This window comes from Artibeus jamaicensis, unplaced genomic scaffold (assembly GCF_021234435.1).
Source record: "Artibeus jamaicensis isolate MK-2021 breed Jamaican fruit bat unplaced genomic scaffold, CSHL_Jam_final contig_332, whole genome shotgun sequence".
In the NCBI taxonomy this organism is placed as follows: Eukaryota; Metazoa; Chordata; class Mammalia; order Chiroptera; family Phyllostomidae; genus Artibeus; species Artibeus jamaicensis.
The window spans coordinates 879,177-894,755 of NW_026521788.1; the positions used below are offsets into that span (position 1 = coordinate 879,177).

Consider the following 15,579-nt stretch of genomic DNA (forward strand, 5'->3'; position numbering starts at 1 on the left):
CACTGTGGTTCATATACACATCTTCCACAACTTGGATATCTATTTCAGGTGTGAAATTGTTTATGCAATTAAACAGTAGGAATTTTTTTCTTTATGTAATTAATATCAGCCCTGGAGCTACTTTAGAGGACAAGGAAAATAATAAATATAAAGCTTTTAAAACTTTTCTTAAGATTACATTTTAGTTTGTTTTTACCTAAACCAGTGAGATATATTTAAAATGTCTATCCCAATTTTAAAATTTTGTACTTTTATTGAATGGAATTTTCAGTTGATGGTAAACAATGCTGCCTTTTAAAAAAACTGATGGACATTCTCTAAATTCATGTAACTGAAGAAAGGATTAGTTGGGAAGGGGAGAAACTGCTGTTGCTGTGACTTATAAAGTTACAGTCTTGTTGCTATTTTAGCAATAGAGCCATTACTAACAAAGTACAAAGATTTAATAAAGTGTTCATTTGGAGTAAGTAAAAAGTGCCTGTTTAGAAAAGTTATCAGCCTTGTGGACTGATAATTTTTTTAATTTATTTTGATAATTTTTTGTGTGTGAAAAAATTTTTGTAATTTTTTTTGTGAAAAAAATTCAGGTTCCTGTTGGTGCAAATTATTGAAATACAAATTTTTTAGTATGTGTGCTGCCGAAGCGAGCACATGAAATACAAATTTTTTATTTGTAGAAATGAAAGTTTGATTTTCTTTTTCTGTCGAAGTTAATAATTGTGCTGCCTTTTTTTCCCTTTTGGATCATCAGTATTAATTCCTTTTTTGCAAAAGTATTTAATGTACAGTTGACATGATAATGCAGTATTGATTTTATGTCAAGTGATTCTAAAATTTAGAGCATCGGGTTTGGTTACTTATTCTACTTATCTCAAAGTGCTAGCATTTTAAAATGTGCTTTAAATGCCATTTTATGCTGATACTTAAATACCATTATGTTATACTTAAAAATATCAATTTTGATACTACTATTAAATATTGAAAAGGATTCACCTAGGTGTATGTGCATGTACTTTGGAAAATACATTTATTCTTTTAGGGGGTTAGTGAATACACTCTTAGTGTTACCATTTTCCAAAGTGTAAGATTCCCTAATAGGGAGTCACTAAAACTTCTGTATGTAAATACAAACAGTCAACTTATCTATTGAGCAAAAATTCCGTGACTAATTTTTTTTAAGCAGTTCATTCAGCTCTTTAATTTGATACTTGTATACACATTTGTTGAGCATTTATAATTATTGTGATCAGTTGTTTATTAATGTATGTTAAGAGTTAATTTCAGATACCAGATTACATAGATAAATATTATCACCACCTATTATAGCTAATAATTCCTTCTTTTTTTGCAGGCCAGTTTTTCTGTGGAAATAAATATTGTGATGAAAAAGATAACTTAAAGAGTTGGGAAGTTAATTTTGGTTATATTGAGCATGGAGAAAAGAGAAATGCACTTGTTAAATTAAGTAAGTTGATTCAAGGTTGGATATGATTGGTTTCTTCAAAGTTTATCTAATAATTTGGATTTAAAAGTACATTGACTAATTTTTTACAGGAACAACTGTATAGGACACATGGACAATAACAAGGGGGGGTGGAAACAGGAGGGAGGTGGGAAGAGTGGGGGGGTGGGCTGGAGTGGGGGTAAACGACAGAAAACTGTACTTGAACAAAAAAATATTGCTACATGAAAATATATATATACACACTAATTTAAGTTTCAGTTAAAATTTTTTAATGTATCTTCCTGTAAGTGCTCTTTTTCTTAGAGCTTCCCAAAGTCATAAACAATGCTTGAACCTAAAAGTTATATTCTCAGCATTATGGTGACATTTAGGTGAAACAGTTCTAATGCCAAATGGAATTCCATTTGTAAAGCAAAGATCTCTTCTCATTGACTTGAGCATGTCACCAATGTAAAGTGAGATGCATAGTGTCAGAAAAGGCATTGTAAAATCTCACATTAGCTGATAGCCACACTGTTGTGGTAGGGATAATAAATAAATGTACTCTCTTTGTGTCAATAAAGAAAAAATTTTAGGAGGGCATAATTGTTCTTGATATCAGTCTTAAAAGCTTAGGGTTATACCCCAGAATATAGTAATTTCTCTTAATATATGTTTTAGATTTTGTCATTCATTCATTTTTCCCCCTAAGCCGGTATGTCAGCATCTTCTCTCCATTATGTTAACAGCCTTCTCTGAGTCTTAAATAAAGGTGCCCTCAGAGTGTTCTGCCTGCTCCAGAAACAAGTCATGAATTTCCCCAAATGCTGCTTAATACACACCAACACAGACTGGTTTCTGAATTCCTCATGGAAGTGCTCATGAGGAAAAAACTAGTGTGAACTGAGATTAAGGCAAAAAAGAAGAGGCCACAATTGTGGAGTTTTTGAGAAGCTCTTCCATTTGAAAGCTTGTAGAGCACTTCATTGGAAATGACTATACCCACACTGTTATTAGATGTCTTTGATATGAGGCTCCCTATTGCTTTTAGAATAAATTGAGAGCATATTTTTCTAAAGTAATGTTAGGATGTCAGTTCTTCAAGCATTCTCCTATTTATTATATACATTTTTTGAGGTGGGAAGAATTGGATTGTTTTCATAAGATTGTTTCTTATAAAAGATATGAGAAAAAATGATAATTTATGATACTGAAGGTACAGTAGCAGTGCAGTTATTCATATTCAGCTGTGTAACTTTTTTTTTTTTAGGATTATGTCAAGAATGTTCCTTTAAATTAAATTTTCATCACAGGTAATATCTTTTAAAATGCTGTTGTTAATGTTTCATAGTCTTGGGTGTAGTCATTTACCTGCACTGGAGGTCTAAATGTAAATGTGAGTGGTTGATGGTTTAATTAGTTGATTATATAGAACATCTAGCATCACTTTATGACCATATAGATGAGGGAAGTGGAAGGTTGCCAGGCCTTCCTCTAGCCAAGCAGTTTTAAATGTGAAAGCCTGTGCAGGGTGGTAGACAGATCATAGAATTTTTAGTTTGGAGTCAATGTTCAGATACTGTAATATTCTTAGAAGCTATATTATAAAGCAGATCGTCATAATGTAATTTTCATGTCTGATTTACACTTTTAAGTGGAGTTTGTCAGGACGTGTCTGCATACTGAGTGGGGGAGCGGCATCAGTGTTCTGTAATCTGCAGTATGCATAAGAGCATGGGCTTTGAAATTAGTCCCCTGTGTATTCCTCTCCGCTACTCCACTTACTGATCATCTTTGTGGGCAAGCTGCTTAACCTCTGTGAGACTCAGGTTTTATCATCTCTAAAATGAGGGTACTAAGGCTGTTGTGGAGATTAGGTGAAAGTGGATCTAAAGTGCTTGGCACAGAGCCTGGCATATGGTAAGTCAAACAAAGTGGAGTCCTTAGCACTGAAGATGCTCAGACGAAGTCTGTGTGGCCCGTCAGGATCGCAGAGGTCAGGTTTCATGTTTTGAATGACAGTCGGAAGTCTAAGAGTAAGATTCTACAACTTTATAACATATGAATTAGTCTATTAATTTTAAAATCAGCTATGTTATAAATGTACCCTAATATTTCAGCTGTTAAAAATAGATATTAAATACTTAACAATATTTTAATTTTTAAAATTGGCAGAAATCTTTAGGTTACTTGAATAGCCTAAACCATTATTTTCCCTCTGTATCAATGATACTGAGTGATATCCAAGGTGTTTATTTGATCTTGACTTTCAAGCTTCAGTTCAAACTCGAAATGATTCTTAAGAGGTAAAAAATGGTTATTGTCTTAAATAGTATTAAATATTTGGCACAAGTACCTTAATTTTTGGAAAATCTATAATTTTTTTTTAGGTAACCCTTTTCATTGTCTCATTGTCTTCCTTTCCTTGTCTGAGTTTCAGCATTATCATATTTTTCTATAAAGTATTTCTTTTCTTAACCAGTTAAAATAAATTGCTTGCCAACCATGGCACTGAGAACCTTTTAAGCCTGGCCTAGAAGAAATAAAGCTACTGCAGTAAAATGAAAGTCTAAAGTAGACATATGAGTTAACAATACACCTTCATTCTATAATACTTTTACTAAAGGTTGTGGCAAAAGTATGTTCACAGTTGTGAGTTTGTGAAACAGTTTATTCTTGTAATATTATTTATTGATCATTGCATTATTTTCCATACAAACAACTGTAAACCTACTTTGCACCACCCAATATAGTCTTTTATTCTTAAGAAAAGAATTTTCTGTTTACTGGTGGTATAGAAGTATCACTGTGGTTTCTTTTTGTTGTATGTGTTTTTTTTTCAAAGCGTAGGCAGCTATGAATTATGAAGAGGGAAATGAAATTGTTTTGTAATTTTCTTTTAAATGGCTAATAGAATATAAAAAAAGGAAGTAAGTAAAAATATGATTTATGTTTTCTCAGGTTTGAATAGAGAACTTATAAAAGATAATTTTTTGTCTCAGAGTTTTCAGGCTTTACTACCTTACAGAATTGTCTTAAATAGTATACTACCCTAAAGTATTTATAGACTCATTTAAGGGTTCCTTATTATGTAAATTACATTATAAAAACGAGTACTTTGATTTTTTTTTTTTTTTTGCTCATTGGTTTTAATTTTTGTAAAGGTCAGTTGAAAAAGTTAACTTTAGTTTTATGTTGTTCAACGTAAAGGAGAAAAGAAGTCAAGTCCAAAAAAAGGAAGGATAAAATAAAAAAAGATTGTGAAGAGTCGTCACGTAAAAAATCCAGATTATCTTCTGCAGAAGAGACCTCTAAGAAAAAGGATAAAGGTAAAGGGGAACTAGGGTATGATATCTACTTACATTTTTAACACGAAGTGTAATTGTCCATATGTTTCAAATGTAGGATTAAATTTGTGAATGCGTTTAGAATTCTGTTTTATAGTAGTTAAAAGGAATCTGGTTGGAGAATTCCGATATGGACTTATAGTAACTTACCTGAGTTTCAAGAACAAAATTGGTTTTGATTCATTTTTTGACAGAAGGTATAATACTGCAAACAGCCTTCTGATTGCTGGATTTGTCACTTGTTACTTTGAGCAAGTTACTGAACTTCTTGAGTTTTACTTTCCTTATATAAGTAGGGGTGATGTGACTATTTGGCCTCTGTACTGCTTGAACTTATTATGGAGAGTCAAGAATGTAAAAGGCACTTTAAACACTAAAACAGTACATAATTGATAGGTCAGTATAAAATTATAACACTATGATTTCAATTGTTCTAGTCTGTGATTTTCTTACTAGCTTATGAGCTTCTTGAAATGATAGAAATTGATATATATGTCATCAGAACCTAGCATGGTGCTATGCACATATACTGGGTAAATAATGATGATATTCAAATTCATTGGTAAGTCAGCCACTTACTTCTTTCCTAGCAGTCCTTAAGCTTTGTAAGCCTTCATTTCTTCATGTGTAAAAGGGTCATGATAATAGTATAGTAATCACCTTATGGAATTGTTTAGAAGTTGAGATAATATATGCAAGCAGTTTGCTTTGTACTATAATATCTTTATTAGCTATTATAAAGGTTACTGGGAGTTGCTTTTTCAGTCCCTTATAGAGTCAGATAACTTAGAGTGGATCAGACTTAAATTAAGTAGGTAATGGTAGGTTGAATTAGATCCATTCCAATGTTACCTTGGCAGGAGAGGGCTCCCTTGCTCCACCTGTGAAGATCTTTAGCTAAGTTACATTCTTCTATGCATATTTTTTCTGCTTGCATATTATAACATGTTTAAGTATACTGCCAGGTTTTAGACTTGGTAAAATTGATAGATGGTGAGAGGAAAATACTATTGTTTATTGAGAAATGGTATTTGAAGGAGAATGCCTTTTTGTCTCTTCTTAATCATCAACTACAAAATAAATGTTAATTTCATTTGAGTTTTTACTAGTAAAATATTTGAAAATTTTGTTACATTCATTATTGTATTACATAATATTATTGCATTCATATCATACATAGTATGATACCATATTAATTGTTGCATAGTCCAAATTAAAGACAAACTAATCCCTTGTTAAAATTTATTCAGTACCTTCAAAACAGATACTTAGGTAGCTAGCTACTTGGGGTCTGGGATGGTTGGACCTCTCAGATTATATGTACATGTGATCTTCCTTATAAATATTCTTCCTTTGGTTTCCATTTTAGTAGATGACATCTCTGTCAACCTAAAGAAGAGTATCAGAAATCTGGACATTATCCTTGATGCTTTCTTTTTTCTCATTATTTATGTTAAACTTGTCACAAAATTCTATCAGTTTTACCCCCGGGTATGTATTTCTCAAGTTCTCTCCACCCTGGTTCAGACCACTGTGTTTTTTCTTCTGGACTACTGCTATGTTCTCCCTACTGGTTCCTTTACTGTCTCGACTTCCCACCTTCCCTCCTCTTACTCTGTTTGCCATAGATCAGTGATACCCTGTTGTTCTTAGGATAATAACCAAAATCCTGCACAAAGCCCAAAGGCTTTATATTTATATGATCTGGCATACGAGTCCTTTTACCTATCACTCTCTACTTCACTTTCACACTTTACCCAAATAGCCTTTCAGTTTCTGGAAATTTGAAACTTCTTTTAATTTAGGGACTACATAGATACTATTTCCTCTCTTCTTAAAACCCCCCGGTCCCATCCTAACTCATCCTTCAGGTCTAAGCTTAAATGTCACTTTCTCAGGGATCCTTTCCTGACTCTATCCGTGACCATGGATCTATTAATAAATTAGGGCTCCCATTATAATTATATCACAGCCCTGGAACTTGTCTTTCATGACATATGTGACAATTACATGAAAGTCCAAGGAGGGCAGCAATGCTCTCTGCTATGCTCATTGATACATCCTCAGCACCCATTAGCACATGTTAGGCGTAAATAACAATCAGTGAGAAAATTAAAGACTTTAAAGATTGTTTCAGGCAACTTCAGAGATAGAAAACCAAAGTACAATGGAATTGAAATATCTTATTTATTCTTTATTCAGAGCAACTTTGATAGCAGAGTACAGGATATATTTTTTTCAACTTATATGATATAAAGTAGAAAGTGACAACCTTTTAGCAAGCATATAAGAAAATCATGTGAAACCCTTTAATATCTTCTTTATTTTATTTTATTTATTTATCTTTAGAGGGGAAGGGAAGGAGAGAGGGAGAGAAACATCAGTGTGTGGTTGCCTCTCCTGTGTCCCCTGCTGGGAACTGGCCTGCAACCCAGGCATGTGCCCTGACTGGGAATCGAACCGCGATACTCTGGTTCGCAGGCCCACGCTCAATCCACTGAGCTACACCAGCCAGGGCTTCTTTAACATCTTCTTATATGGAGCTAGATTGATCTCGATGTGCTACTTTCTTGCCAGATACCTTAATTTGGCCCAAATTTGAATTGTAATTAATAAATGTTAATAGCTGTATTTGGACTGTTGTCACTCCTTCTCAAAACAATGTATTTGCTTGATTTGTTTCTATCTTTCTGGCCTCTCCTCACCTTTTTTGACTAGAATTCCTCCTCACTCTTACTTACCCTTAGATGTTGGAGTTGCTCAGATTGTTATGTAATTTCCCTTCTTTCTTTCCCTCCCACCCACCATTTCCTGTGTGATCCCATCTATTCTCATAGCCTTGGGTTATCAGTGGATGGGTGGATGGATGGATGGATGGATAATTGAATGGGTGGATAATTAATTGAACAGCTAGGTGGCTGAATGAATGGAGAGGAAGTTGAAGAAAGACAGATCAGTAGCTTGACCTTGAGGACCAGTCTGCTTTGGTAGGTATGACAAAGTACTTAGAATGTCTTGACAGAAACTCGAGTCTTCACCCTCCTACCACCACCCCATTCCCAAGCTGTTCCTTGGAAAGGCCTTTCCTGACACTCTTCAGTCCACTGTACCAGGCAAGGTTGGGTTCCTATTAGACATTTCAGAAGCACCCTGCACTTTTCCTTTTGAAGAAATCATTGGATAACCATTGTAGAATTGAATGATTTAGTTTTATAACATAATTGTGTATGTGATTTTCAGTTACTGAGAACTTTGGGTTAATTCTCACCTGTAGGATCCTTGAAAAAATATTGTGAAAAATGAGTATTTATTTGTAAATGGCTTTCAGATGTTAAACATCTATATATAAAGTATTGGTTCTATTGTAGTTAATCTATGGGTTGATTTTTTAAAATATATTTTATTAATTATGCCATTACAGTTGTTCTATTCCCCCCTTCATTCCCCTCCACCCTGCACACCCCTCCCCCACCATTCCCCCCCCTTTAGTTTATGACCATGTGTCTCAAGTTCTTTAGATTCTATATTTCCTACACTATTCCTGCCCTCCCCCCTATCTATTTTCTACCTACCATCTATGCTACTTATTTTCTGTACCTTCTCCCCCCTTCTCCTTCTCCCACTCCCCTGTTGCTAACCCTCTATGTGATCTTCATTTCTATGGTTCTGCTTCTGATCTAGCTGTCCTCTTAGTTTGCTTTTGTTTTAGGTGTGGTTCTTAATAACTGTTCATCTTTTTTATCTTCTTTTTCTTAGATAAGTCCCTTTAACATTTCATATAATAAGGGCTTGGTGGTGATGAACTCCTTGAATTTGATCTTATCTGAGAAGCACTTTATCTGTCCTTCCATTCTAAATGAAAGTTTTGCTGGATAGAACAATCTTGGTTGTAGGTCTTTGGATTTCATGACTTGGAATACCTCTTTCCAGCCCCTTCTTGCCTGTAAGGTCTCTTTTGAGAAATCCGCTGACAGTCTAATGGGAACTCCTTTGTAGGTGACTGTCCCCTTATCTCTTGCTGCTTCTAGAATTCTCTCCTTCATTTTAATCTTGGCTAATGTAATTATGATGTGCCTTGGTGTATTCCTTCTTGGGTCCAACTTCTTTGGGACTCTCTGAGCTTCCTGGATTTCCTGGAAGTCTATTTCCTTTGCCAGACTGGGGAAGTTCTCCTTTATTATTTGTTCAAATAAATTTTCCACTGGTGGCTGTTCCTTTCCCCCTTCTGGTACCCCTATAATTCGGATGTTGGAATGTTTAAAAATGTCCTGGAGGTTCCTAAGCCTCTCCTCATTTTTTTGAATTCTTGTTTCTTCATCCTTTTATGTTTGGTAATTTTTTTCTTCCTTCTGGTCCACTCCTTTGATTTGAGTCCTAGTTTCCTTTCCATTACTATTGATTTCCTGTGCATTTCCATTCATTTCAATTAGTTTAGCCTTCATATATTCCTCTAATTTGTGACTATAATCAACCAGTTCTGTGAGCATCCTGATCACCAGTGTTTTGAACTGTGCATCTGAAAGTTTGGCTATTTCTTCATCGCTTAGGCTTATCAGCACTGGGGCTCTGAGTTGTTCTTGAGCCATGTTTTGATCTGTTTGTGCCTGTTACTTACGAGGAGGTGTTCACCAGGGCGGGGCCACCAGGTTGCTGGTTTGTGACGCTTATGTGGGGGCGGGGTCAGAGAGGGACGATGGCAGTCTCCTCTGCCACTTTCTGCTACTGGGACCTGCACAGTCTGTCTCACCGCTTGCTCCTTCACCGATTTATCTGCGCTCGAATGTGTGACTGTGGTCAGCCCTCAGTGAGTCCACCACCTTGCACCCTCACTGGGTCTGCCTGCTGCTACTCCACACCTGGGATCCGCCCATGGCTGCTGGTGCACCTGGGTTGCGTGCCTGGGTCAGTCCAGTGGATCTTTCCTGCCCGACCCTGCTCTGCTGCTGGCTCTGCCCCTCTTACTGGTTTGGCTGAAGGGTTCATTGTTGTCAGACTTCCATGTAGCTAAGTTTTCTGTGGTTTGGCTGCGTTTTTGTTGCTAAAACTTTGTTGTTTTTAAACTTGATTGTGTGAGAAGGTGCAGTGCTTCCACCTATGCCTCCTCCATCTTGGCGGAAGTCCTCTTATTTTTTTTTTAGTAACATGTTTTTAAGCTTCGTGCTAGGTATTCCATTCTATATGAGGGCATAAAAATTGCTCCAGATAACCTAATATTTTAATTAGGGAGATAAGTCTAAGGAACATGAAAGATTGGAAGACCGTGAAGTGCTTTTCTCTATAAGACTATAAAGTAAACTAGATTGTTGGGAAGAATTCTGGTTATAGCCACAGTTGTTTCACCTCTGCAAGCTGGTTAGCAAAACAATCCTATTTCCTTTTCAGGACATTCATCCTCAAAGAAATCAGAAGATTCTGTAAACAGTAAGTATCAAGTATTTCTTCATTTAGTAAAAATATGTAGATTCAAGTCATTTGCAGTTTGGGTTTCCCATGAATTGTGATCTACTCTGATGTAAATTATTTTTTATTTTGTACTATGTGAGAAAAATCACAGGAAAAGACCAATTATGTTGGTCTTATGATTTCTTCCCCAATTTAGAACATTTAAAAGTTTCTTATTTTATGTATAGAAGAGCATAAGATTTTTCTCCAGGAATACAATGTATACACATTTGAATTTTACATTATGAAGTATAAAGAGAAATGGAGGGATGGGGTTGCATTGGAAAAAGACTTGGGTGTGTGTGTTAAGATTTAAGAAATGTTGCTTATATTGCACAGGACTGAGTTATCTCTGTCATTTGGTGATTTTGGTTGATCAAGTGAAGAGTGTGATTTGTGCATGGAAAGCAAATGTTTGCATCTGGTTGCTACTGGTTAGTTTTTTAATTATAAGGTTTTCACAAGATTGGATCAAACCAGGTTGGATTTGATCAAATATTTGCTATAAATTTTATTATATTTTTCCCTGTAGCTTTCTACAAAGTATTCACAATGACTTACAAAAATATATACAATAAGATTTTTAAAGACTTCAAAAAATGGAAAAATAATATAGAATATCAAAATAAAGCTAGAGGTAAAATTAATACGAAAAATGTTTACCAAAAAGTTTTGCATAATTGCAAAGGTAGATCACAGATTTGTTACTGTGATCTACCTAACAACCAAACCAAAGTACAAAACCACCAGTAGAATGATTAATTATACCCATATGATGATAAAGAGAACTTGACGGATGTTTAGCTTTTTCCAGGCAGAGTTTTGAGAACAGAACCTCCTATGGGTTTACAAAGAGGGGCATCCATTTGCGGTATAACAAACAGTACCCTTGCATCTCAACAGTAATACAGTGTTCAATTTCTTAAACACTTTGCAGTAGCCTTTGGGCCTAACACTAAAGTATTATCAATAGCATATCTAATTCATTTGATAATATCTGGACTTATTTTATAGAAATTTAGATATTTAAGACTTCTGGGTTACTTGGAAATTTATAAACTTAAGAATTATTTTTTTTCTGATTTTAAAGTAATAATGTGTTTACTGTGGCAGACTCAGGAAAATAATAGTAAAGACTTCAAATCCCACTGTTCAGATATAAACATTATTAGCATTTTATTATAATTCTTAAGGAGAATTTTTAAGTGTTTAATAATCAAAATTTTGCACTGAGAAAATAATAAAATGGAAATTTAGTTTAAAAGATTTAGTGTTTACTGCCCTGGCTGGTTTGGCTCAGTGGATCAAGTGCCAACCTGCAAACCAAAGGATTCCCAGTCAGGGCACGTGCCTGGGTTGTGGGCCAGGTCCCCAATTGGGGGTGCACGAGAAACAACCACACATTGATGTTTCTCTCCCTCCCTTTATCCCTCCCCCTCTGTCTAAAAATAAATAAATAAAATATTTTAAAAAAAGATTTAGTGTTTAAAAATGTAATGAAGAAGAGTATTATCAGTGGAGGCATTTCTCTAACTTAGTAATACACATATTCCTTAGAAATTATTTTGTTCATAACACTTTTATTTTCAGTGTATTTGAAGTGTTTGACTCTCTCTCCCCACATGAATCCTAATCTATCAGCAATTCCTTCATCTAACCTGGGTGAAATGTAGTAACAGCTTCTAGGACACAGCCAGGCATGAAACTAATAGACTTACGGTGTCTGAGGAGGAAGTAGTAAATATGTGTATTTTTTAAAAACATATACAGGATAAAATGAGAAATTTTAGTTTTTATCCATTTCCAGTAGTCCATTGCAATGAGAGGTATGAAGGCCTGTTTAATGTAGAAGAAAAACATTGCCTGTTTCCAGTTCGTTTTTCATTGTTAAACGTTCTTGACTTACTCATTTATTTTCATTCTTTTATTTACTCTTTCTTCCTCCACAGTCCTCCCTTTAGCCCCTGTGATCCCCCCCATCTTCCAGAAATAGCCTAAGTCTCTTCACCTCTTAGCTAGGTCAAACTTCTGTTAGTAGAGAGAATATTGTACCCAGTGTGAAGAGCTTCTAGTGTAGTTTGGTTCTTGAAGAAACATTATCCACCTCAAGGTGACCTGCTATCCACTTGGCAGTCAGAAAGCCACTTACCATATTGAGTAGGAGACGTATACCTTGTTATGTACAGTGTACCAAACCCAGGTGTCCTCTCAGGTGGTCAGCTGTCTATCTCAGATGGCCGTGGCAGTGATTTCAGAACTCAAATTTTGCTAATTCTATTTTTCATTTACATGTGGATACTATTCAGTTACCCTTTATGCCTGTTGGACATGAGGATTATTAAGACCAAATCTATGAGGAAAAACCTAATTTCTGTGGGGGAAAAGAATTGTAACTTGCATTTGTTGAGTGTCTGCTTTATCAGCCACAACAGCAAGTAGTTTAGTTGTATTATTTCATTTAATAATAATAATGGGCATTTAATATCCCATTTTGCAGACTAGAGAACTGAGACCCAGGCATATCTCAGAGATATTGCAGGTTCGGTTTCCTACCACCACAGTAAAGCCAATGTTGCTATAAAGTGAGTCATAATCTTTTTGTTTGTGGAGGATCTTGCCTTCAGTTTATTAAAAAAACAAACCCACAAAAAAACCAACATCTGTGAAGCACAATAAAGAAAAGCACAATAAAACAAGGTATGCATGTATATAAATTGCCATGGATCAAGTAGTTGGTTAATGGCAGAACTAGGATTAAACACAGGTTTGTGAGTCTATGACCTCTTACGTATGTGATTAATAACTTCATCAGTGAGTCAAATGTAAATCTATTCAGTACATTTTGGCAGATACATTATACAAATCCATATTAGATGATATGCTCTATCCATGTCTCAGTTCTATCTGTAAAATGGGCATAAAGAGACTTCACTTTGTTGGATTATTACCAGTCTAATGAGATAACAGTTGAGTAAAGCGTGTGTCTGGTACAAAGTAGGTCTTTGATAACCTGTAGCTATAATTGTTATAATATAAAAGAAAAAATACCAAACATTACACATTCTGTATTTGTTCTCTAAAACTGGTCAGATCAAAAATTCTGTAAAAGTCTGATCTGTTGATTTGTTGTCATAATCGGAGATTTGCCACTTTTTCAGTAGGCCAAGATATTCAAGTATCATATAATAACCAGGAAAATCAAAATGATAGACCCACTTTTATTATTCAAAGTATGAGGAGAACTGTGCAGTTTGCATCATTTCTAAAGGGAACATTGAAAAACTTAAAACAGTCAAGAACAGAACCCATGGCATTGACACGACTTGAAGCTGTGCTGTGGGAAGCAGGTTTAAGGACCTGTGGATGTTTAACTTGGAGAAAGATGCAGGAATGGGGGGAAAGAGGTAAGGAGGGAGACATGCAAACTAGATATTTGCAGAACCACTGCTTTGTGGAAGACTAATTTTTGGTGTGTGTGGAGGACGGGGGTGCACTCTCTTAGATTCTAAATGGCTGGCCTAATAATAAAATCGACATACGATTAGATTAACAAGAGAAAAACATGCACATGAGAGGCATAATATTATGTTCAAGTCATAAAGTGAGGCTCAAAGAAATTATTGAACCAGGTATCTTTTATAGTTCTTAGTCAAAGAAACAATCAGTGAAGAAATTGACAGAACAAAAGGGGGGAAATGCTCATTAGAAAGGAATGTAAACAAGGTTTGGGTACTCGTTAGTGAGGCATCTAAACAAAATGAGGGGTTGGGTAGTGAGTTAGAAAAGAGCCGACAAGGTTTGTTTACACAGATTCTTTGGTTCTGGGTCATTTAATTCTAATAAGGGAATTCTTGGCCCCCAAGTGCAGGGAGGGAGGGTACCTTTTACCCGGGAGATTTAATCCTGGCTTTTAGGAACAGAGAGATCAGAATGTTTTTTCACTGGCAGTTTCCTAAGTAATTTTAACTGAAAATAATCAATATGCCATTGTGAAATATCTTGGGGCTGCCTGCCTTCGGTCCCCATAGGTGAATGATTGGCAGAACTAGAGGCTGTGGATAAAAATTGCTGAGGACAGAGTTTTGCCTTAATTTAAGGAAAAACTTGTCAGAACTAGCTGAAGAAAAGAATGGGGAAATGTGCTGCTTCAGGAAGAAGTGAGATAATCAAGCGTCAATTGGATGGCCACTCATTATTAGAGATGTTACAATAAAAGATTCACTCATTGGATAAGTGTTGGATTAAAGACCTCTAGATCCTCTTCCAACACAGAGTCAAAGGCTTGAGTTTTGATCCCTACTTGCCAACAGATTTGCATAGGTTTGACGCTGATGCAGGAGGATTGTTTTGTATTGTCCACCATACTAATTTTTATTTCTGTAGCAACACCCCTCCCACCTCTGGCAGGTTATAGCAGTTATCATAGGAATGGTTTGTAGTTATTGTCACCCTCAGGGAAACAGGAGACGCTAGATTCATGGAGTTAGTTGTAAGGAACCTTAAAGGTCATATAGTCCGATATTGTAGATTTACTTCTCAAAAGATATTTCATCAGTTTTTCAGCAGGTGCTCTATCAGACAGTTATCTAAACTGATTTGATTTTTTAAGGCAGACTTGATCGTCTGGCATCTGAGAACTGGTGTAGGAAAGCTGGCATCTGGGAAGTACTTTTGAGGGGGACTATGACAGCAGGTGGTTGTAAGGCCTTTTGCAATTCGCTGTCCACTTTCAAAGGCATTGTAAATTTGTTCTCTTATATCATCAATAGGGTTACACCATAGTGATAACTTTATTAAACCTACTTAGTTTTTCTGTGCTTTTTTTCCCATAAAAATGAAAGTGGAATACTCTTAATTCTTACTGCGTAATTCAGTTTGGGACACTGGCTGTCATTGAGTGGGAGTCTTGTTCCAAAGGTGTTATACTTTTATCACCCTTGTATGTAGATCATTAGAAGTACATCCCTCTCTTTTTGATCCATTTTTATTAGAATTTGGGCCAAAATAGATTCAGTCAGGACCAAAGTTCAGATACATATATTGATTCAAGGAGCAGAGTCCAACAGGTGAAAGGCTAAAACCACCGTGGCAAATCAGTGCTGTTCTGTTTTTGTCTTGTGTTTGACTAAGAAGGGACATGCTGTTTGACGTTCTGTACTCCTAGGCCAAATTTGTGTCATTTCTTTTTTAGACTAATGGTCATTATTGGAGAGGAATTATTTACTACTGTAATTATGTTGTGGCATATAATTTTATTGCCTCATAATAATTTTTTAGTGCTTGATCATTTTTAGTTGACTGATATAAGGTGATTGATTTGAAACATTTTGTCATCATTCAAAAATA

At 35.5% G+C, this 15,579-nt stretch overlaps 1 protein-coding gene across 6 annotated transcripts in view; it reads left to right on the forward strand.

The window, feature by feature from the left end:
* The window catches only part of LOC119057767 (protein FRA10AC1), a 34,570-nt gene that overhangs the window by 15,466 nt on the left and 3,525 nt on the right, over positions 1-15,579 (forward strand). For 5 of the 6 annotated variants that reach the window (XM_037156667.2, XM_037156664.2, XM_037156665.2 and 2 more), the window contains 5 exons: positions 1,352-1,465; positions 2,715-2,757; positions 4,655-4,773; positions 10,174-10,212; positions 13,392-13,637. In XM_037156667.2, coding sequence (XP_037012562.2) covers positions 1,352-1,465; positions 2,715-2,757; positions 4,655-4,773; positions 10,174-10,212; positions 13,392-13,637 — 561 coding nt within the window. The remainder of the gene's footprint in view (positions 1-1,351; positions 1,466-2,714; positions 2,758-4,654; positions 4,774-10,173; positions 10,213-13,391; positions 13,638-15,579) is intronic. The other variant, XM_037156668.2, reaches the window with a different exon arrangement.